Raw genomic sequence first — 25,032 nt, forward strand, 5'->3', positions numbered from 1 at the left:
GGCAACTTCCACACCTATGGAAGTTTAAGTCGGCTACTTCCACGCACCTCTCTACAACAAAGACAACATGTACACCTGCTACTGTGTATAGAACGGTAAGCTGCTTACCGAGCGGCTAGCACTTAGCCCTTAAAGGTCATACGGTACCTCTAACTTTAGGAAACAAGTTACCCCTATCAACAAATACTCAGTTACACACTTTTTTCCTGCGCAGAAAAATACACGTTAACCCAGATATTGACAACAATTGAAAAATGTAAACCTCAACGGCTTTGTTTAAACACGTGGCAGCACAACCGGAAGTACGTATACGCTGTTGTGCGACCAGTTGCATACACAATAATGCGACTACCACACAACCGTATGACAACCTTTAGCTGTGTACACAAAAGTGCGTCTTGACTTTGTGCAAAACTGCGACTCAGCCGCGTGCTCAATACTGCGGCACCCCTCTAAACATAAGGTTCTATCAACAAAGGAAAACAAACTTTTTTTTCTCTTGTCCCTGGATTCTAGTCAGCGTCCCTGGCTCACACGAAAATGGGTAGCGATTTCTCAGCACCGAGCGGTTGCAGGTAAACCCTGCATGTGGCCACTCCACCCTTTGGTGAGATATCGATAACCATATGTATCGTGTGAGTAGGTAAGTGACTTCACTATGAGCCCCCAACTAAGGATATGGAATTAGAACCTCTATACACTCCTGCCTATACCTTCTAATATCCTGCCTATACCTTCTAATATCCTGCCTATAAACCTCAAAGGATGACGCTATTTTGCATACGCAGTCATATAGTAAATAAAGACTCTAGACCTTGAACCTGTGGTTCCAAAGCACAAAGTGATATTTCAAGTAAAAGTACAGTCAGTTACACGCTATGATCTAAGTACAATTTAGCGCAAAGAATTATACAGACCCAAGTACAGTTATACATACGCAGCGCTCTGGACCAGATGTAGGCTTCAACAAGAAACCCCCGTCTATCAGCATTCAGCAAGAAGACTCAGACTGGGGTCACAACACACACGTTTATACTCTCACAGAAACAGACAACACAATAGAGAGGCTTGTCGCTGATGCCATTGGTTCCCAGGAGGATGCATCTGTTGCAGAGCATTTAACAGGTTGATTCAAATAGACACAGTCCAGCCTCTAACAACTGGTTGTATCTGGTTTCATGTTTATGCACATCCTAACAGTTGGTCATATAATGTACATTTCGGTGCTTTAAGTCTCTGCGGTCCATAAGTTGAGAATGCATGTTGAGATCTTCACACTGACGATATCAAAATGCTGTTGAAAGAGTGCAGATCAGTATAATATCAAACATGACTTACTTATCATGTATCAAACCTTAGCTACCAAATAACCTTTATTTCTCAGCAATTATAATAAATGAACAAACTTGAATCTTATACTTTAAAGCTTATGAGACCTTTTATATGAGTATGTACTGTGTAAGTATTTGGGGTTTGATATAAAAATGCTAGTTAACTTGGGGCAGATGCGTGCGCATGAAGCTAATAAACAGCGTTTTCATACAGGAATTTATGCATTCGCTAAAGTGCGACTAGTTAACAGAGCAATTGTGCATATTTATGTGTGTATGAGAAATGGTGTAAGGTGCAATCGCATGATGCTAATAGTAACATCGCCATATGTAATTAAGTGTGAGTTGACCTAAAATGGCGCTTGGGCAGCCATTCGCAAAATGGCATCTTGCGATCTAATTTTCTAAAATGGCCAGTCGCAAGATGGCGTCTTTATGATCTAATTTTAAGATGATCTTGTCTCAGCCAATTATCCAGCTTCGACAGTCATCTTGGAACCCACACCCTGATCCACAAGCCTGGAACTGGAATTATAATCTGGAACTCAGAAACTGAAAGTGGAAATGCAATACCCCGAGACCCCAGCTGACCAAAGCCAGATGACCCCAGAGACTGCAGCCCACCTCAAATCAGACCTTGACACACAGGAACAGCACTAGTGAAGAAACTCAAATACATACCAGAAATGACCTATGGATTATCAACTAGAGCAACTGAGCAGTAGTCCAAGAATCCACATGATGCAAAGGGGCCTCCTGATGCAACTACAGTAGATGGTAATAGCGGGTGCAGACCAGGGAGGCAGGATAATAGCAGACTACTGACACTGGATCGCTGGTAGATGACAGGAATCCACTCAGCAGGAAACAGATGACCGATGATAGGTGTAAATGTCCAGACAGTAAGGGCCTCATTTATCAACGAGTTTTATCATTCACAACAAGTGATAAAACTCATTGCGCAAGATAATGGTGCTCTAGCCAATCAGCTCCCAACTGTCACCTGTTTGAAAAATGACAGTTGGGAGCTAATTGGCTTGAGCACCATTTATCATACGCAACTAGTTTTATCAGTTGTTGTCAGGGATTAAAGTGGGCCAGAACAGGGCGGAACTGCGTTCCAACTTTTGTATTTGGTGGCAGAATGGGTTCCCCTCCTCCGGCCACAGCATGGGGAGACTGTAGCTGTCTATCTCTAGACTACAGGCAATGACGCGGCCCGTGGCTGCCTTATTATGAAGCACTCAGGAGAGAGACTTGCCTGGCTGCCGTCCGCCATCACACCGCTCATATCAATAGATGCAGCTGCTGGGCGGCGCTACAAAGCATAAGTCACTTGGCCGGGCCTGCCCCCCCCTGCGAGTCCCCCTCCTACGGCGCTGGTGGGATCGACATGACGCATGTGATGTCATCAGGCGGCCACGTCTGTCTCTCCTGCCGCGTGAAGAGGGCCATTCATCATATTGGAAGCTAGGAGTCAGGACTGAAAAAAGATTGAGGGGTCTATTTACTAAGCAGTGTTAGGAGACAGAGTGAAAAGTGATAAGAAAGTGATAAGGTGCCAGCCAATCAGCTCCCAACTGTCATCTCACAGGCTGTGTTTGAAAAATGACAGTTGGGAGCTGATTGGCTGGCACCTTATCACTTTCTTATCACTTTTCAGAGTGAAAAAAAGTCTCCTAACACTGCTTAGTAAATAGACCCCTGAGAGGTGCAAATTCTACTTTGAAAAAAATTTGAGTCTACCTGTGTCTACTAGCTGTGGAGTCCAGGCAGTGTGCATTGCCGGTATAATTAACTATGTGTGTCTTTCATGTCACAATTTAAGTCTCATGATGACTTATCTCATTAGTGGAGAAATGGTGGTTATCTTTTTCTCCCCCTTATTCTAATTATCAGTAGCTGGTACTCAAAAAAAGTGTTTTGAGACAAGCAGCACATCACTCATTACATTAGAATTTAAATTACACAGGGTGTATTGTGCCCATGGTATCTAGTTTGTTTGTAGTTCACCATCCACAATGCAGTTCTGGGCTGCCCACTTGAATCAGCAATATCCCCCAGAAATCTATGGTTATGTTCTACCTCAAAAGCAAATATATTTAGCTTTTAACAAACAAAAAATCCAATCATTAATATATATGAAGGTTTAGTGAAACATGGTTATGGAGTTATTTACGAAAAAGCATTTTTTTTAAGAATGACAGGATTAATCTCTGCATATAGTGGTTTTATAGCATTATATACAGATGACCTACTGTATGCTCTGTTGCAAATGTGGTCCCCTTATATTTTCTGTATAGTGCCCTCTTGTCTGTATTTTCCCTATAGAGACCTTCCCTTGTCTATATTTTTCCTATAGCTCCTCAAACGTGCCTTGATTTGTGGGTACAAGTCTTGTTTTCAGCATTCTGTCACAATTTCCAGAAGTTTTTTTAAATCTGCCTGGTCTCCTTATATCATTATGTGCCATCATATTTGTGCTTGATTCTCTAGGCCACAACAGTGTGTGTTAAGGGATGGTGCGGAGAAGTGCGAGGCAGATAGAGCAGAGCACAGGGGTAAGAGAGCAGGCAGAGTCCTTTTACTAATATATAATATATTAGAAGGGGAAGAGCTAGGGATGTGGCACCCCTAAGGAGGGAGGGGGGGGGTAGAGTGGCTAGGGGCTTGAGTTCCACTACCTCCCTAGGACAAGTAATAACAGGAACAGCAGTGGAATGACTGAAACCTGGGGACCAGGAACTATGTAATATCAATAATATAGTAATGAGTAATATCAATGAGCATAATTTATACATTACAGTTGCACTACTGCATGAAACCATTCCTAGACAAATGTAATAAAACATTCATACAAGTAGTAGACATTCTCTATGTACCCTCACTATTATTATTATTATCATCATCCTTTATTTACATGGCGCCACAAGTGTTCCGCAGCGCCTTACAATGTACATAAAATAATAAGTGAACAAGAAACAAGTAACTTACAGTACATTACAGTGCAGGACAAGGACATGTTATATATACATTGCTGCAATAGCGATTAAAGCACTCTCAATAAGCAGCAGGGAGTTGACAGTCACATGTTAGGTGCCCTTATGGGGAGTAAGGAGTAGAAGAAAATGTAATGAGAAGCACATGAGGGAAGAGCTTACAACTAATTTATTTACAGTATAATTGAAGTTAGGCTGATGAGAATTTTTTTATTCAAAAGTAAAACATTTATATTATATAAGCTTCTATAGATATATAAGGCTTTCTCGGTATATGCATTTTAAATGTGCCTAGCAGACAAAAAGCCTAAAAATGTGGTGGAAGAACCCTGAATTTGTATTAATAATTATTTTTTTAGATGTTCATATGCACTAATCATAATGATCTCATGAGTAACAGTAATGGTAGTAGTAGTAGTAACAACAACAAGAAGCAAATAATATTATTTTGCTATTATGGTCAGACTTTTCTTTTCTACCAGGGCCTCTTAACTAGACCAAAGTGTGCATAAAGTGTTCTGATTTGTGACAATGATACAGAAAGGTAACTACAAGTCACTTCACAATATCTATTATGAAATTTCCTACAGTGCCCCCTCCCTCCCCTCATCACAGCTCTCACTTGCTGCCTGACTCCCATACTGCTTATCTTGCAAGCTAGTCCCTGGGAAGAGCTGAGAAGACATATAAATTAGGCCTGTATGCTCAAGTAAAGCTCTCTAGAGCCCTGGCTGTCAGCAACTAGGAAATTAGGGTCCTTACAAACAGTGTAATTTTACAGAAAATTGTAAAATCAGGGAATGTAAGATGAGGGCTTAACTGTATGTGATAATTTTGCACATTGTGAACCCACAACTTACCTGGGTTTAGCAAACAAACTTTTCTAATGGTAAAATGCTTTGTCCAATGATAGCACATACATGCAAGTCACACTTGCGAAAAATAAGGAACTTCATAAAGGTCTATTTATTATGAATATTTCTTCAGTTGTGGGTACTATCAATATCAACAACAGAGCCGTAACTAGACTTTTTGGTGCCCTGTGCCAGAAAGAGCATTGGTGCCCCCCTTAATTTTTCAAAGGGACATAATGCACCCAAAAAAGGGCCATGGCTTCATGGGGAACAGCCAGGGAAGAGATAGGAGAGGCCAGGAGATGCTGGGGATGAAATAAGAGGAAGCTACAAGTGAGAATGATAAGAAACAGAAATTTTACAGGCCCAAACAGAGCCCCCTGCCCTGTGGTGCCTTGTGCGATGGCACCGGCTGCACTACCCTAGTTACGGCCCTGATCAACAACACATATTACAGTATTTCAGCTGCCTGTGAAATGAGGAGAAAGGGTTGCAAGAAAATACCAGATAATATTCATCAAAACAGATGTTACATTTCATTCCATTGTATATTTTTTACCCAGCAGAATGTTTCTGTTCTATTTAACCATTATTTTTTTTACAGTTAACTGTACTTTTGCTTCAGTTTTGTGAAGCAACTTCTAAAACAAGTTTTTCTGGCAAGGTGAGATGGATTTTTCCTTTAAAAACTATCTTGTTTGTGTCACTTATTTCAATAGGTTTAGGAAGTGACTTCCTTGTCACAACTGCTTGGAAGTGGTCAGATCTAGCTTAAAGCTAGCTCCTTGCACAGACCACCAGCAGTTGTACCTTGCTTAGGTTTACATGTGATTCTACCATGGAACAGAATGCCTCTCAGAGCAAAGTTCTTCACTGGGACATTAATGACATGAAGCTTCCACAGGTATTGTATGAAGTTGTTATTTATTTAATTCTATTCAACAGTTTCAGGATATGGCACCAACGTTCAAGGTGGATATAATGTCTAGTCATTAACTAAAGTGACACAGGACTATAGAAAGCTACTGTTTTGCTGCCAGTTGTAATCTCTTTGCCTTTCCCTCACCATTATGGTCTATGTAGAGCCGGATAATTCTCATGTGAGAAGAACCCAGAATCTACTTAGGAAATTGCAGTAATCAAACATTTCTTTAGTGTCACAATGTTGAACATAACCCTAATTTAGGTACGCACATGTAATCTAATTATTATTTAAATAACATAGGACATGCTTAATTGTAAAAATGTGAATCTCTAGAAATTGTATGTAGTATTACTATAAATACATGATTTGTATCAATGACTTCTTAAACTATTTCAAATATGAGGCAATGGTTTATTTCACATTTATCCCACGTTTCCAGTTGTTGAATATTTAACAGATGTTAAAACACCCATTTAACAGTTACTTAATTGAGCTAAGGTCCGTAAAACAGGAAACAGAGGAGCATAGTCTCCTGATTGGAATGGGTCATGTCAAAATGTATATCTTCCAGCAGTGGGCGATTGGTGGACTTGTAAGAGGGCACAGACATTCTCCCGACCTGGACTGCAAGTATGTCCTGAACAAATTCATTATATAATATTGAACAGTGTTCATAGATAAACACATTGATACGTAATGACAGCCTAGAAAACTTTGGCAGGTTTGGGATTTGGGATTAGAAGTACTGTGGTCTAGCGGCAGTATCTTTTAAGTGGTTTGGACTATACAGTATGTTGGAACTGCACTATATATAGTATAGTATCTGTATAGGTGTTTTATGTGTAATGTTAGTAGCATATTGTATATTAATATATTAACCTGCAATTAGCACCTGTTAACCAATATGTTCTGCAATAAGTGCTAAAATCTATGGATTTTTCCTCACAATTAGCCCTGAAATAAACCCTGCAATTTATTTAATTTGCCCGTAACCGTACCTCATGAGCTTTCCTTGGCTGAAATAAGATGTGAAATGAAGACTGTTGCAATAAATTATTATGCCAGGCCTGATAAAATAATATATATATATATATATAAAAATCACCCTCAGGTGGCGGTAATAAGACAAATGGAGATCAATAGGGTGTCCTATGCAGGTAGCCTGGGGTTGGGTACAGGATGCCGGCGCTCGGTATCCCGGTGGTCAGAATCCGGATGTCGGCATCCAGGGTTAGGATACCAACACATGTCGGTAAGTATCCTTAACCCTACCCCTTAACCTCACCCCCATCACAACCTAAACCTAACCCTCCCCCCCTAGGGTATAGGTTTAGGATGCCGGCGGCCGCAATACCGACCGCCAGCTTCCCAACTCCTCAATCCCGGCTAGGGTTAAATGACAGGCGTCTAAAATCTAGATGCCCGTCATTACCCCTACGCCGGGAGACCTGTGCCCGGCGTCCCGATCGAAGGGATGCCGGGCGCCGTAAGCAGACAGCCGAGAGGGGGGGGGTTAGATTTAGGGCTCCCGGGGGGACTTAGGGTTAGGCACCCCCGGGGGGAGGTTAGGGTTAGGCATTCCCTTCGGGGACTTAGGTTTAGGCAGCGGGGAGGGGGGGGGGGATAGGTTTCGGCACTTAGAGGGGGGATTAGGGTTAGGCACTTGGGGGGAAGGTTAGGGTTAGGCACCCCTAAGGGAGGGTTAGGGGGGTAGGTTAGGTTAGTTAGTACTTACCTGGGGACGATCGGGATTTCCAGCGCTGTCGGGCTGCCGCTGCCGGGATCTCTTCCTCTGTCGGCCTGACGCTGCCAGGATTCGAACTGCCGGCCATGTGGCCGGCGGTATTACATGCCGATTCCCCCCCTAATATCCAACCCTAACCCCCAGTACTTACCATCGGGATGTTGGCGCTGGGATTCTAAATGGTGTCAGGATTTATCTTTTTAGTGGTTTGGATTATATCTTAGAACTGCACTATATACAGTATAGTATCTGTATAGGTGTTTTGTAACTGGTGTGTTTGTATGCCAGGGTTGTTGTATTGCCCTAGTTTGTCACATGCTTTACAGTAAGGATTTAGATAGAGTAAGGAATATACATTTGTTGAAAAGTAATAGATAGTACCACGTCTAAGGTGATGTTAAAATCACTGTCTTTTGCATATCTACCGATCAACAAGAACAAAAATTTAAATCATCACTGCAAATTATACATATGGATCAAAAAACATGTTGATATAAAAGAAATCTTTACACCCAGGCCTCAATACATGCAAATCTATGCAGCAACCTCCTGCTTAATTGTTCATCACAAACATATTATATAAATAAAATAAATACAGTTACACAGTTTCATTTTTATGTTATCTGAATTTTTCAGTATTACTTCTTTTTATGGTATCAGGTACAATTCACCAAGACAGCAATGATGTTTGTGAAGTATCTTTTATTACAGTAGAGTAGCAGCGTCATCAGTTGCAACCAAATGACCCTATCAGCCCTATCAGCTGCAGTATACGGATGGGAAATTCATTCCGTACACTCAGCTCCATCTGTCTTCTGCCTTCTATTTCATTCCTCGTGAAACTTGTCACACAGGTTCTTCATGTACACAGAACATTCTCAGGTGTCCTTTTACTGAAAAGTAACTAAGGTGTGGCCTGAATATAAAATATATAGCTGTGAGGTAGCTCATATGTAATCATTTCTAAAAGGAGTTGTATTACTTATAACATGATACTTTACAGTTTATTCTTGGCTAATGTGAATTCACTTAGTTGCAGGTAAAGCTTCGGGTTTAATGCCCGGAGTTATTCAAGTCAATTTTTCCATGCGGTAAGCCTGCAATTAGCGCCTGTTAACCCATAGATTCTGCAATAAGTGCTAAAATCTATAGATTTTTCCTCACAGGGCTGACAATAAGCCCCAAGGTAAACCCCGCACCTAATTTAATTTATTTATTACCAGTTATTTATATAGCACACAACGTAGCGCTTTACAGATAATATTTGGCCATTCACATCAGTCCCTGCCTAAGTGGAGCTTACAATCTATATTCCTTATCACATGCACACACACATACACACTAGGGTTAATTTTTGATTGGAGTCAAATAACCTACCAGTAAATTTTTGGAATGTAGGAGGAAACAGGAGTTCCCTAGGAAACCCATGCAAGCACATACAAACTCCACACAGTTAGGACCTTAGTGGGAATCGAACCCACGATGTCAGTGCTGTGAGGCATGCTTAATGTTGCACTGTCTGTGCTGCCCAAATTGCCCCATAATATTACCTCATGAATTGACCTTGGCTGAAATAAGATGTGAAATGTTAATACTGCTGCAATAAATTATTATGGCAGGCCTGATGTGTGTGTGTGTGTGTATATATATATTTACACATATACATATACACAGTCATGGCCAAAAGTTTTGAGAATTACACAAGTATTGGTTTTCAGAAAGTTTGCTGCTGCAGTTTTTTTTAGACCTTTTTGTCAGATGTTACTATGGTATACTGAAGTAAAATTACAAGCATTTCATAAGTGTCAAAGGGTATTATTGACAATTACATTAAGTTTATGCAAAGAGTCAATACTTGCAGTGTTGACCCCAAGGTGCTCGATCATGCTGGAAAAGGCATTGTTCATCACCAAACTGTTCTTGGATGGTTTGGAGAAGTTGCTCTTGGAGGATGTTTTGGTACCATTCTTTATTCATGGCGGTGTTCTTAGGCAAAATTGTGAGTGATCCCACTCCCTTGACTGATAAGCAACCCCACATATGAATGGTCTAAGGATGCTTTACTGTTGGCATGACACAGGAGGAAGACTTTTGGAGGATGGCCTGGTGTCAAGAAGGGCAGCAAAGAAGCCACTTCTCTCCAGGAAAAACATCAGGGACAGACTGATATTCTGCAATAGGTACATGGATTGGACTGCTGAGGACTATTGTAAAGTTATTTTCTCTGATGAATCCCCTTTCAGATTGTTTGAGGCATCTGGAAAAACACTTGTCCGGAGAAGGAAAGGTGAGCGCTACCATCAGTCCTGTGTCATGCCAACAGTAAAGCATCCTGAGACCATTCATGTGTTGGGTTGCTTCTCAAGCAATATTGTGAGTGAGCCCACTCCCTTGACTGAGAACACAGCCATGAATAAAGAATGGTACCAAAACATCCTCCAAGAGCAACTTCTCCCAACCATCCAAGAACAGTTTGGTGATGAATATTGCCTTTTCCAGCATGATGGAGCATCTTGCCACAAGACAAAAGTGATAACTAAGTGGCTTGGGGAACAAAACATAAAAAAATTTGGGTCCGTGGCCAGGAAACTCCCCAAACCTTAATCCCATTGAGAACTTGTGGTCAATCCACAAGAGGCAGGTGGACAAACAAAACCCCACAAATTCTGACAAACTCCAAGCATTGATTAGGCAAGAATGGGTGGCCATCAGTCAGTATGTGGCCCAGAAGTTGATTGACAGCATGCCAGGCGAATTTCAGGTCTTGAAAAAGAAGGGTCAATACTGCAAATATTGACTCTTTGCATAAACTTAATGTAATTAGCAATAAAAGCCTTTGACACTTATGAAATGCCTATAATTGTACTTCAGTATACCATAGTAACATCAGACAAAAGGGTCTAAAACCACTGAAGCAGCAAACTTTGTGAAAACCAATACTTGTGTCATTCTCAAAACTTTGGGTCATGGCTATAGAAAAATCATATATATATTATATATATATATATTTATATATATATATGCTGTGATTTATTATTTTATCAGTGTGGAAATAGATTGTTATTTTAAACATATCCCTACTGAAAAAAAGTGTATTTTTCCCTCAGTAGTTTCATTTGTTAATGACACCCTCAGGTGGCAGTAACAAGACAGATGGAGATCGATAGGGCAGGGGAGGCTGGACATTGATGGGGGAGCACAGGGCAGGAATGGCTGGACAAGTGCGGGGCACTGGGCTGGAAAGGGTGGACTTCGGTGGCAAAGAGCAGGAGCGGATTGGCTGGTACCTTATCTCCATTCACTTTATCTCCATCCAAGTCCCTATATCTTGCAGCCTGACACCCAGCAGACATCGTGAGCATACACTGTGAGATATCTCACGGTGTATTGGTCTTGATATCTACCTGTGAAAGAACAGGGGAAATGTCTGTCAGTCGGCAACTGCTGGGCATACACTGCCCGATGCAGGCAACACTTAACTTACAAAATATTGCATCGGACGGGCATGCTGGGCCGACAGTTTACCCTCTGTCACCCGCACACACAGTACAATTATCGGGGCGATCCGCTGATATTGGGCGGATCGCCACAATAATTGTATAGTGTACAGTGGGAGATCCAGGGGGAGCTATAAGGGCGATCCCCCCCCCTCCGTAAAACACAGCCCCAGCTCCACCCACCTACTGTACCTGTAGGCTGTGCAGCAGTGCAGATGTGGGAGAGCAGAGCCAAGCATGGTTAAGCTGCGGGCGGCATCTGAGACCTGACCACGGCAGTCACAAGCAGGCAGGCAGTCAGCTGTTAGCCCGAGGCACCCACGCTGGCCAGAGAAGGGAGAGGAGTGACATGGGAATTGTAGTTTCTCTTATACTACTCACACTCTGACCAGTAAAAGATAAACTACAAATCCCATGAGGCAGTACCAGCAGCATGAAAAGTCTGCGAAGTTGCTACAATAGAGGCTGAACACTGGGATGCCTTGCCTCCTGGAGTTCTGGTTGGGGTGACATGAATGAATGAAAGTTCCTGGTGAAATTCCTGCAGCCTGTCACACTGGGTGACTGGTCAGTAACCCAGCTGAAAGAGAAGTTGGTTGTCACAGTCTGGAGAGCAGCACTGTCACACTGTATGTTGTGTGCATAGCTAAAAGCAGTGCTGCCAATAGTCCCAGCATGGCTCTAGTTGTTGTGCTTGGAGGGAGAAACAGCCTGTCACATTTGGAGGCCTCCTTTATTGCTTTTAACCCCTGGCTGGATAATTGCTGAATTGCAATGTCAAGTGTGTACCTCCTACACTGTCAGTCAGTCAGGGGGATGCACCCTCCTCCATTCATAGTAGTGTTGTCGACATACTGTTCTAGTATACCTGTGTCCACGCTATTACATGCATGCAGTCAGGGCCGGCCCTAGCCCAAATTTTTTGGTAAGCGAGTATATTTTTTGGCGCCCCCCCCCCTATGCAGTGCCCCTTTTACAGTGCCCCCGGTAGTGTTCCCCCCTGTGCAGTGCCCCTTGTGCCCCCAGTAGTAAGCCCCTTATATAGTGCCCCCAGTAGTAGTCCCCCTATGCAGTGCCCCCAGTAGTGGTACCCCCTATGCAGTGGCCCTTATATAGTGACCCCAGTACTGGTCCCCCCTGTGCAGTGCCCCTTGAGCCCCCAGTAGTAAGCCCCTTATATAGTGCCCCCAGTAGTAGTCCCCCCATGCAGTGCCCCCAATAGTGGTACCCTTTATGCAGTGCCCTTTAAACAGTGGCCCCAGTTGTAGTTCCCCCCTATGCAGTACCCCCAGTATTGCCCTTTATATAGTGCCCCCAGTAGTGGTCCCCTCCCTTGAAGTGCCCCTAGTAGTAGTCCCCCCTCTTGTAGTGCCCCTAGTAGTAGTCCCCCCTTGTAGTAGTCCTCCCAGTGGAGGTTCCCCCCCATGCAGTGCCCCCAGTAGTAGCCCCCCTTGTAGCGCCCCCAGTAGTAGCCCCCCTTGTAGTTCACCCTGTAGTAATCCCCCCTTGTAGTGCCCCCAGTAGTAATCCCCCCCCCCACAGTAGAGACGTAATAAAATTATGGGAGAGACGTCATGACATCTCTCCCATTACCCACTGCGGGAGCCGGAAGATGCCCAGCTCTGGCAGTGGGAGCAGCAGCCGATGAGAGTCTGCCTGACTCTCATCAGCTGCTAAAGCAAACACACAGCTGCCGGCACCGGCGGCTGTGTGTTTGTCATTGTGTAGCGCTGACTGAACTCCGTCCAGTCAGCGCTACACACACGGTGCAGCTGTGTCACAGAGACACAGCCTGCCGCGGCCCACATGGTATGCAGCTGAGGCGCCCTCCACTATGTGGCGGCCTACGCAGCTGCATACCATGCGTAATGGGAGAACCGGCCCTGCATACACTACAGAGTTCATAAGAGGCAGGCTCCCAAGAGGCATACAATATATGGGGGGGCAAAAAATATGGGCAAAAATATATAGGGAATAATGGGAGAGAGTGTTTTGCATATAGGGTGTAAGGGTGCGGGACTAATGGGCATATGATGTATGGGGGATGAGGGAAGGGAGTGATGGGCATATAATATATAGGAGGGGAGGGTGTGGGCATATAATATATAGGGGGATAGGGGAGGGAGTGATGGGCATATAATACATTTTGGTCATATAGTCACTATATACACTACATTGTCATACCTCCCAACATTTCAATATCTCAAGGAGGGACAGGTCGCGCGCCGAATGTGTGCACAGCCAAAAGGGGGTGTGGCTGATGTAAAAAGGGGTGGCACCTATGGAAAATGGGGCGGAGCCTCGCGGCTTCCCCCGTTTTCGTCATCTTGGGGGCATGCCCAGCACTGCCCCCCAGGCAGTCTGTACACATGAGAACAGCTGCCGTGCAAATGCGCACAGCATCTGTTCTCCTCCTGCACACCCGCTGCTCTGCTATACAGAGCAGCTGTTTGTGCTCTCCCCTACTTCCCCCCCACCCCCACCGCAAGACACTGCGGCCCGCGGTGGGACAATCCCAGAAAAACGGGACTGTCCCGCTGGATGCAGGACAGTTGGGAGGTATGCATTGTAGAAACAAGGGAGTAGATAAGAGGGCGAGTTGCCTCATGGTGCCGCTTGGGAGAGGGAATAAAGTGCTTAGGATGGGTCATAAAGACAAGGGAGAAGAGAGGGAAAATTGTAAAGAAAGGGAAATAAAGGGACAGAAGTAAAAAGATTACTATTGAATGGCTATGATGTGAAGTCACTGCGTGAAAATGGGAGGAGCCATGACTGGAAGTGGAAGGAGGAATGAGTAAAGAGGGGAGGGGTCAGATTTAATTGTTAAACCACCCCCCCATCCCTAAAAGAGAAGTTTAGATCCGCCCCTGATTGTGTATGCCCAGTATTATGCGACTGCTGAATGCTCTGCTTCTGAACTTTTCACTTACTGTGTCTTGTGGGAGGATTTGCTTTCAGAAGTATAAACCAGAAAATACATATATTTTTTGTAATTTCGCTTCTGCTCTACTGTTTTTCTTTGTTTTGCATTTTACTATTGGATGTAATTCAGTTATCCGTAATGCTGGCAATGCGGGAACATTCGTAACGGTTGCACATTGTAACCTTAACACTGCTTATTTTACCTTTCACCCACATAGGGGTGTGGAGAAAAATGAGCAATGCTGCTCTCCCAACATTGCTCACCCAAAATCATCCGTGATGTGTGTGGCTGCTCATAGCTGATAATTCCATTGACCCCTTTGTTTCAATTAAATAGGAAGAGGAAAACAAAGCACAAGTCACTATTTGAATAAATCCCAAATAGAAAAAAAGCAAACAGAAGACCGTGGTCACACACCTCAAATGTGTACTACATAGTTGATGTGTTCTTCGGTAACATTATGTTTTATGGTATTATCTATTAACAAGAGCATGAAAGTCCTACATCACTGACTTTTATCAGTAAACTGCTCTTTTTAGCATCAGAACTATGGGCCTGATTCAGGGATGGACGGAATTGTAGATCTGCACACAAGCGGCTGTGCAATTCCATCCATCTAAAATGCTAATGCGGCAGGTGATATCTGTAGGAAACAGACTCCTCCTTGCTGCCACCGAGGTCACAGCCTGGGACCACCATCACAACCATCGCTCGTGATGGGCCAGGTTGTGGAAGCTGAAGGTTACCATAGCCTGACTGGGTCCTGGTCACTTGCGCGTCCAGGAAATCTGCGTCCACTGACGCAGACCTTGGCCTCATCCCTCCGAGAAAACAGGCCCCCCATTTCCGGGAACGGTGGCCAGCCACGCCCCCTTTCTGCCTCCCAAATGCCACAGAATGTCAAGCATGCTGTTGCTTGGGAAAAAGGGGGGGTGGGGTGAAGGGGAGTCTGCAAGCGAGATCACACGACCCATTCTGCATATGTGCAGAATAGTTCCTGCGCAGACCCCAAAATATCAGAGAAGTGTGCTAACCATCGAGTTAGCTTACATCTCTGTATCAGGCCCTATATATGAGACCTCATGCCTGTCACCACCTTAGTAAGATCATAGATCATGTGATAGACCAGGGTATTCAACATGCGGTCCTCCAGCAGCTGTGCCCTGACAAACTTGCACTTGAACACAATAGTGTGACATCCAATACGCAGAGGTGGTCACACACCTCAAATAGTCATATGTATAAAAAAGTACTTGCAATTGTGCGCACCCCCCCGGGGTGTGAAGAGTTTAAACCGAGAATAATAAAGTATACATTTCCTTTATTCTACGTAATCACTCCTGTGGTGAGCATAGGGTAGTGATCCAGGTGGAGAGGGACTGTTGATTGCACACAGGACCAGGAGTGTTCCCAGTGCCTATACCCAGAGGTGGCTGGTAGAACGTCATACATCCGAGTTTGGGTGTGTTACAATAGCACCCCCACTCAATCTGGTACGCTGCTTTTTCTAATAGTGTGGTGGCAATTTTATGGATATATTTTAAATGAATTTTGTGAATAAACTATACTTCACTATATACCTTATATCCTTGTTTATATATCTATATGGAGTAGAGGAAGTGAATAACATCATGGAGGAATCATTAGGAGTGATTACATACAATAAAGGCGGAGAACTCGGGCCTGATTCAGAATGCGCTCGCAAGCGGGTCGATGGTGGCCCAGTGCGCATGCGCACGATGGAGCCTGCTCCATCGTGCGCATGCGCGAGACCCGGATAGCAACGGGCAAACCGTCGCTCCGGGTCTCGCACCAAAGGGGGTGTGCTGTCGATGTTGAGTGACAGCACGCCCCCTTTAGTGGGTGTGCCGGGGGCGTGGCTGCCCAGACGGAGGCGTTCCCATGGGAACGCCTGCCGTCTGGGGCCGGCCCCACTGACATCACTGGTGATGTCAGTGGGAGTGCTTTCGGCTCTGTTACTCTGGGGCTTGCGGCAACGAGACCCTACCACAAGGGTCTGGTTGCAAGTCCGATGGTTACGATGGTCTTGACCATCGCGACTATCATCATCACCATCGGGCTTGCGACGAGAACCTTGTGGTAGGGTCTCGTTGCCGCAAGCCCTAGAGTGCTTTCGGCTCTAACACTTGTGATGTCAGTGGGGCTGGCCCTAGACGGTAGGCGTTTCCATTGGAACGCCTCCGTCTGGGCAGCCACGGCCCGGCCACCAAAGGGGGCGTGCTGTCACTGAACATCGAGAGCATGCCCCCTTTGGTACGAGACCCGGAGCGACGGTTTGCCCGTCGCTATCCGGATCTCGTACATGCGCACGTCGGAGCCGGCTCTGCCGTGCGCATGTACACTGGGCCACCATCGACCCGCTTGCGAGCGCATAGCATTCGCGAGCGGGTCTGAATCAGGCCCTCAGTCCTCAAGACGCCCTAATGGAGCATACACACGGTCAGATTTTTCTTCAGATCTGAACGATAACGATTTAAAAAATCGTTCATATCTGAAGGAAAATCTCACATATCTGACATATATGTAAGATCTGTCAGATGAACGATTTGAATGATGCGCGTTCCCGATGGTCAGATAACGATATCTGACATCTGATGTGTTTGCAGTCAAACTTGGACGATTCCATTCATTTTAATGCAGTCAATAATCGTTCAAATCTTTGGTAAAATCGTTCATCTGACAAATCTGACCATGTGTATGCTCCATAAGAGTCCGGGCTTTAAGGATATCCATGCTTGTGCACAGATGGTATAATCACACTGACTGAGGTACTAATTAAGTCACCTGTGCTTAATCATGGATATGCTTACAACCTGGACTGCTAGGGTGCCTTGAGGACCGATTTCGGAATCCTCTGCAATAGTCAGTAAAAGCCGATAAACGAATACAAGTTTGTATAAAATGTCCATTCATTCAGTTTCTTTATTTTGTTTTAAAACATTATGAAATAACACAATATGGTGTAATTTATGGCCAAGCAGAAGTGCACATTATTTTGCACAAACACACCCACTTGCCTTCATTTATCATGGTCTGTGCTGTGCGGATGCTTTGAACAATGTTTTGTGATTGGTCTGAGAAATGCTCAGGCCTGCAAAAGTTAAAAAGTTGCCTCGCAGTATTGTCTACTATAACATATGACACCTCCCCCTAATTAATTAGAATTTTTCCCTTTTTTTCTCCTAAAATACTGCTTGTTCAACCCAACTCAGGACTTCACACTGCCTTTATTTGAAGTGTCACAATTTTGAATATTTATATAACTGTACATCACCTATATGGAGAAAAAGTAACCGGTTGACACATGTAGTGAACAATAGTGAAAGTCAATTCTCTTCCCAGAGGTGCTCACATCTCTGTCTCCTGGTCACCATGGGATAAACCGCTAGTGATGCTGCCATTTTAACACACTCTTTACCATGTGCTTGAGCCATACCAGTTTTATTGAATAGATGTATGTGCAGACTCATGTTCTGCCATAGTCATAGCCAATGATCAAGGAAAGACTCTATGGGGAAATAAATTTGCAGCAATGTGCCGCTGTGATGTTATTCTATGCAAATTCCTGAGAATTATGGTACCTTAACATTACTAATTTTCCTATTGTGGTGACAGGGGTAGTCTCTCACCTGAATTGCCCACATTCTGGTGGAATCAGCTCCCTCCAAGGGAGCCTGGAGTGAAACCTGTGCATTCTGCATTAGTAGTGGAGGTGTGGAATTCCAGGTTTTCACATTTATACCCCTTTTCCACCTAAATTCCGGGTCTGACCCGGAGTTGGAACAAAGTTCCTATCCGGATCAGACCCGGAATTTTGCCGGCACCGACTCGGGATATTCCCGAGTCAGCGCCGCTCACACCGCAGTCGGGTCTGCATAGACCCGGCTTTTGCGGAGTGACAGTGGTCGCTTGGAGATGTCATCTCCAAGCGCCACTGAAGCCGGACCAATCGGCCGGCTAGCAGCGCACTCCAGGTCATCGTGACCCGGAGTGCGCTGTTCTCATAGCAGGGTTTCACGGGCTACGCCCGTGTTAAACCCTGCTAGTAACCTGGGTTGGATTGCCGGGTCACTCGACCCGGCGATCCAACTCTCTCCCCTTTTACACCAGGGAGCTGCCCGGGTTAACCCTTCAAAAACCCGGGTTTTAGCGCCGGTGTAAAAGGAGTATAACAAAGACCCATCTGGAATAATCACTGGAGCACAGGAAGGGTTTAAAACTCTCACACACTTTATGCTCCTTGCTCCTGATGCTGGACAAGCTGGTGGTTAGCATTAGGGTGCCAGGATCTGGAAGGTCCACAGATATTGTAACTGCTGACTGTTAAGCACAAGGAGTGCTGTGGCATTTACTTTTATGTTTATTTGCTTATTTTCTGTTATGTGCCTGTGTGTATCCAGGCCTATGCTCATGTATGCTAAGGTACAGTGTTTGCTGCCATTAAAAAGCCACTGCTTTACCAAGTACCTGCCTGTTTGGAGTCATACAGGGACTCTGCACTGCTGTGTCGCAGAGCAATCGCAAGACACCTACAGCATAGTGAAGGATCTGACAAGGCAAAACGTTCGGTATACGCAAGTCTGGTTGGCGAACCAGAAAAACCAGAATTATAACAAGGACATTGTGTAACCTGCTATGCATCGTGCAAAATCTGTTTTGTGTGTTTATTGAAAAAGAAAAGAAAAAAGTAGCTTTTTTTTTTTTACTTGAGTGCTTAAGATGCTGATTAGTGTGTTCACCAGCGGTGTAATTAACTTCACCTGTTGACTGAGCAAAGCACACATATTTCAGTACTGAAAAAGGAAAAAAAAGTTTTTTTTCCTGTGTTCTGTTTAGCCCCTGCTTTGCTGAAAGAAAGATATTTATTTGTGTAAACTGGCTTGTCATTAATCTTATCTAAAAGCTCCTGAGTTCCTACTCACCCCTCCCACTGTAAAAATGGAGGAAGTTTTTTGTACTATAGCAACTTTGGGGTATGGTATAAGAGATAGATAGACAGACAGTAATTAGTTAGACAATGTCTAGATAGACACCAGATGTTAGACAGTCAATAGTTAAGGCCCCCATACATCAGCAATCTGAAAACCACAATTGAACAATTTGAAGATTTATTGCCCGATCTTAGGATTTCCAAATCGAGCAATCTGCGCCCATACACTACAGATCTTTTTCAGTGATTTGCAGATCGATTGCAACAAACACAGTTTTGGCAATCTTGAAAGGCCCATCATTTTGCTAGAAACGGTCTGCAAATCTGCTGAACTTGTCCATACACTAGCAATCTACAGCCCCAATCCATCTGTGATGGATTGGGGCCCCCATACATCAGAGATGGATTGCAGCAATTGTGCAATTTGCAATCGATTGTCTATAAAAATCTGCAATGTATGGGTTTCACAGATCGCAGATTGCAACCAAAAAGTGATTGGAATTGTTTAATCAGATTGTCCAACATGTTGGATTTCACAGATCGATTGGGGTTGTAGATTACTAGTGTATGGACATGATCGGCAGATTTGCAGACCGTTTCTAGCAAAATGATGGGCCTTTCAAGATTGCCAGATCTGTGTTTGCTGCAATCGATCTGCAAATCACTGAAAAAGATCTGTAGTGTATGGGCGCAGATTTCTCGATTGGGAAATCCTAAGATCGGGCAATAAATCTTCAAATTGTTTAATTGTGGTTTTCAGATTGCTGATGTATGGGGGCCTTAAGACACAAACAAAAGTCAGACACATTAAAGTTAAGGCCCCCATACATCAGCAATCTGAAAACCACAATTGAACAATTTGAAGATTTATTGCCCGATCTTAGGATTTCCCAATCGAGCAATCTGCGCCCATACACTACAGATCTTTTTCAGTGATTTGCAGATCGATTGCAGCTGAAGGCCCCCATACATCAGAGATGGATTGCAGCAATCGTGCAATTTGCAATCGATTCTGTATAAAAATCTGCAATGTATGGGCTTCACAGATCGCAGATTGCAACCAAAAAGTGATTGGAATTGTTTAATCAGATTGTCCAACATGTTGGATTTCACAGATCGATTGGGGCTGTAGATTGCTAGTGTATGGACATGATCAGCAGATTTGCAGACCGTTTCTAGCAAAATGATGGGCCTTTCAAGATTGCCAGATCTGTGTTTGCTGCAATCGATCTGCAAATCACTGAAAAAGATCTGTAGTGTATGGGCGCAGATTGCTCGATTGGGAAATCCTAAGATCGGGCAATAAATCTTCAAATTGTTCAATTGTGGTTTTCAGATTGCCGATGTATGGGGGCCTAAACACAGATCTGGTAATCTTGAAAGGCCCATCATTTTGCTAGAAACGGTCTGCAAATCTGCTGATCATGTCCATACACTAGCAATCTACAGCCCCAATTGATCTGTGAAGTCCAACATGTTGGACAATCTGATTAAACAATTCCAATCACTTTTTGGTTGCAATCTGCGATCTGTGAAGCCCATACATTGCAGATTTTTATACACAATCGATTGCAAATTGCACGATTGCTGCAATTCATCTCTGATGTATGGGGGCCTTAACTCAGTGGTGAGGCTCAGAAAACCTATGCTGATTTGTCCTCTGCTGATGCACAGAAATATGACCTATTCAAAAGTGCTATTCTGGCCAGGTCAGGTCTCACTCCATTTGGGAAAGCGCAGCACTTCCACAAATGGGCCCTACTACAAGGGGTCCTTATTCGGAAGCAGGTTGCAGAACTCGCCAGACAGGGGCGGAGTTGGCTCCAGCCAGAAGACCTCACTGCCGCTCAGATTGTAGAGATGGTGGTTGTTGACCAGTGTATAAAAAAACCTAGGGTGGAATATGCAGCGCTGGTTCATACATGCTGATCCTCAAAATCTAGAGGAATTAAGTACAGTGTTGGAGCGGTATAAGACCACAGGAAATATGACCAAAATGCCAGAAAAGAAACCAGGGAATGAGCGACCTGTTAAGATGGCACCCTATTGGCCTGTGAACCTGACTGTCACCTTTCCTCAAGGAAACACCGCTGGAGATGCCAGGATTGTTTGCTATGAGTGCAGAGAGCCAGGTAATGGAAGGAAGAACTGTCTCAGGAAAACAGACTATGGAGAGTGGGGTTGCAAGTAAGGGCACTATGTACCCCGCTTTTTGCACGATGGTACCCCTGTATTCCAGATGCCTGTTAATGTGGGAAACTGTGTTGCTGAATGGCCGAGAACTCCCAGCTATTATAGACTCTGGGAGTGAACTAAGCCTGATCTCAGAGGCTGTCCTGCCTAGGGCAGTAGAAAAGGTGACAGGGTTAGTTGAAGTGCTCTGCATTCATGGATCCACAGAAAACCTTTCCCGAGTACGAGTAAGCCTTAACATAAAGAGGCGCACTTATGAGGTGGTCGCCGCGGTTGGTCCTAAACTCCCCTATCCTATCATATTGGGAGGCAATTTCCCAGGATTTGTGGAGCTCTTAAAGGAAGCACAGAGACAACGCCAATGTAAAGTCTCCAAGGCCCTACTTCCGAAAAGGGAGAAGAGTGGAAAAGCACGGCCAGTCCTCTTTGGAGAGCGAACCTCTGCGCAATTAACGTCAGAAGACAGAAATCCGCAACATTTTGTCTGTTTATGGCCAGACAAAAATATCTGCAGAGGTGTCATACCCAATACAGATGTTGCGTGGATGTGCTGGAAACCCCCACCCCTCAGGTTCCTGGGGGCCGCTCTAGTACACCTGGCCCTACAGAAGTTCCACTGGCAGACACCTTGTCAGCAGAACAGTGAAAAGAAGCCGAAGCCTTAGTTCGCAATAATCAGGATGTGTTTTCTTCCCTGAAAGGGCGCACTGCCTTAGTAGAGCATGAGATAAATATGCCTGAAGGAATGGTTGTAAAGCAGCCACCGTATCGCATTCCTGAGGTGTGGCAGCAAGCAGTCCAGCAAGAGGTGAAAGATGCTCCAGCTTTGGGTCATTAAGGAGAAAGAAGTAACTGGTCAAGTCCTATTGTGTTGGCCCAGCGCAATACAACATAAAATATAGATAAATCGTAGTAAATAGAAATATTGTATTTATTTATAAAATTTGCATGAATAGATTAGTGCATACAAGTCATATATATGTATATGTGTATGTATATATATATATATCACACACACACCGGTATACAACAACACTAATAAAGACAATAACGAATAACATTTAACATATAAGATATATGTAGAGTGGCAAATCGCTAGTGTATGCGTATTACTTGCCACCTTTAGGATGATCAGAGTGATTGTTTCCTTATCATCTGTAACAAATGTCCATTAACGATAAGGGCTCTTCCCAGTATATAGAAATTCGTCCAAATAATCCTGTATGGATGTGAGGGAGATAATAACGTGTATATATCTCTACCTCATTATCCAAGATCCAGTCAATTGATATAAAAAATACGGAATGGTTTACCTTACTATTCAGGGTATATTTCCTCAGAGGTAGATACGGTAGATGTGGAGTCTGCCGGCAGACTAGGTGCTTCCTTTTCGCAGGTGCGAAAAGTCTTTGTCAAAATCCAGGGATAAGTTTTCACCATAGAATAGGTGGCGAAAAAAAGAGCAGAATTGGGGTACAAACTAAAAATAAAAAGTACCCTGCACCCCTTGGACTGTCCCCCAAAGGTATTCTGTGGAAAAAAAAAAAAAAAAAATACTCCAAAGGACACCCTAAAAATTGTTCTTTTGTTTTTGGGGAAAAAAAATTGGGGGGACGACAAACTTTTAAAACTAGCTAAATAAACTGGGGGGGGAGTTCCCAAGTATGCCCCAGGTGTTGTTTTTTTAATGCGGTTGGTTGTGGCAGGTGGATTTCTTAACAATTTTTAAAAGTTCACTTTAAGGACTTAAAAATATGCTTGCACCCAATTTCATGTACCCCAAATTTGATGGGACTAGTTATTTTCCCAAAAAAATGTTGCAAAATGCTACTCTTCACCACTTTGTCAAAGACGCATAAAAGCACCTGTAGAGACCGTTTAAAGACCCCAAATACCTTTAGCAGGGCTTTTCGGGGGTACCCATAGTGATCCCCCATGTTAGTGCATCTTTTGGGGGGTGACAGGCTGATTTCCCCAAAAGTGGCAGGGCTTTTCGCTACTTACCTTTTCACCGGGTCCCGTTTTCGCCTATTTGAAATTGAATACGGGGATACGCAGGCACGCGCCCGATACTATTTCACTTCCAAAACCTCGGATGACGGCGAAAACTCCGGCAATGGACTTTTCGCCTCAAATTGAATATGGCCCTATGTATATGTATGGGATGTGAGAGAAAATTGCCAATGTTGAAGACAACGAGGTACAGGCATACCGAACAATCCGATAGCATGTCAGGGACATCGCCTAGAACTAAACGTCGCTCTACAGTATGAATGTAGCAAGTTGAGAAAACAGTTATAGTGTTGTACTTAAGCAGGACTACAACCAGCTGGGGGCTCCTACCTTCTCCTATAGGGGGGCTTGGAAGTGTGCCCATGTGCAATTCAAGCATACACACGAAAAGACAAACCAACTCCTAGACATCTGCTGTAGCCACTAGAAGCCAGTTAAGCTAATAGCAGGGGAGTGGCTTTCCATTGAAAGCTATTTCTGCTAATCACATTATGTTGAACACCTGGACAGGGCAGCTACAGCTGGAGAACACACCTCCTCCTAGGACTGCCTGTCTGGTGTGCGATTAGCAGTGTGCGCTACCAATGTTAAGCCAGCACTGGAGATGGCAGAATTTACTGGTGGGGGTGGTGGTGAAGCCGGAATCAGTATGAATGACCACTGGCCCATTGGCCGGAAGGTTCAAGTTCCGACACCGGCAGACCGACAGCAGTGAAAATCCTGACAGGGGATTAAGTATAACTAACCCTACCCCCCCTCCCCCCAACCCTGCCTAAGGGGTGCCTAACCCTAACTCCCCCCGTCCCCATAACCTAAATCTAAGTACCCCCGGGAGTGCCTAACCCTCCCGGGGGGGTGCCTAACTCTCCCCCCCGCAGCTGTCCGTGCCCACCTTACCTTCATTCGGTATGCCGGGCTCTCAGCGTAGGTATAATGACAGGCATCGGGATTTCGATGCCTATCATTAGTACCCTGTGCTGCATAGCCCCTGCATTGCATGGAGGAGGAGGTGTAACTTGCAAAAGACTGGACATTACACCTCCTCCGTGCAGTGCAGGGGCTGTGCAGGCAATGACTATAATGCACAGCCCCTACACCTCATGCTTCACTGTGGTGCCACCTACTCCTCCTAGGTTGTCCTGTCCTCCTCTTCAGGGATGTAACTAGACCTAGGGGGGCCCCATAGCAACATTTTTACGGGCCCCCGGCCTGTGACCCCCCTCCGCACTCTCCTCTACTTACCTGCTCCGTGTTCTTGCTGTGCAGGGCACACACACCACCTCTACCGGTCAGCTCCATCTCTCCTCACTAACTGACGTGGGGAGGAGGCGGCCACTCCTCCTCCCAGTATCAGTCAATGAGGAGAGCCGGAGCTGATCAGGAGGACACAACCACGGAGGGGGAGGACGCGACCACGGAAGGGGAGGACACGACCACGAAGCAGGTAAGTCGAGGAAGGGGAGAGGAGTTTGCGAGGGGGGGACGCGGACCACCGCCCTACGTTGCAGGAGGAGGGCTGGGCCCCGGGTCGGTCCGCACCACATAGCAGCCGCACCCCCTTCACCTATGGTAGTTGCGCCACTGCTCCTCTTCTTCCATGTA

General features: G+C 44.7%; 1 protein-coding gene across 1 annotated transcript in view; it reads left to right on the top strand.

Annotated features, from left to right (window-relative positions):
• The first annotated feature begins 5,974 nt into the window (after positions 1-5,974).
• The window catches only part of GCM1 (GCM transcription factor 1), an 82,630-nt gene continuing 63,572 nt past the window's right edge, over positions 5,975-25,032 (top strand). The window contains exon 1 of the mRNA XM_088479679.1: positions 5,975-6,088. Coding sequence (XP_088335805.1) covers positions 6,023-6,088 — 66 coding nt within the window. The 5' untranslated portion in view covers positions 5,975-6,022. The remainder of the gene's footprint in view (positions 6,089-25,032) is intronic.

The sequence above is a fragment of the Taudactylus pleione genome, unplaced genomic scaffold (assembly GCF_031769625.1).
Source record: "Taudactylus pleione unplaced genomic scaffold, aTauple2 ptg000244l, whole genome shotgun sequence".
Taxonomy (NCBI): domain Eukaryota; kingdom Metazoa; phylum Chordata; class Amphibia; order Anura; family Myobatrachidae; genus Taudactylus; species Taudactylus pleione.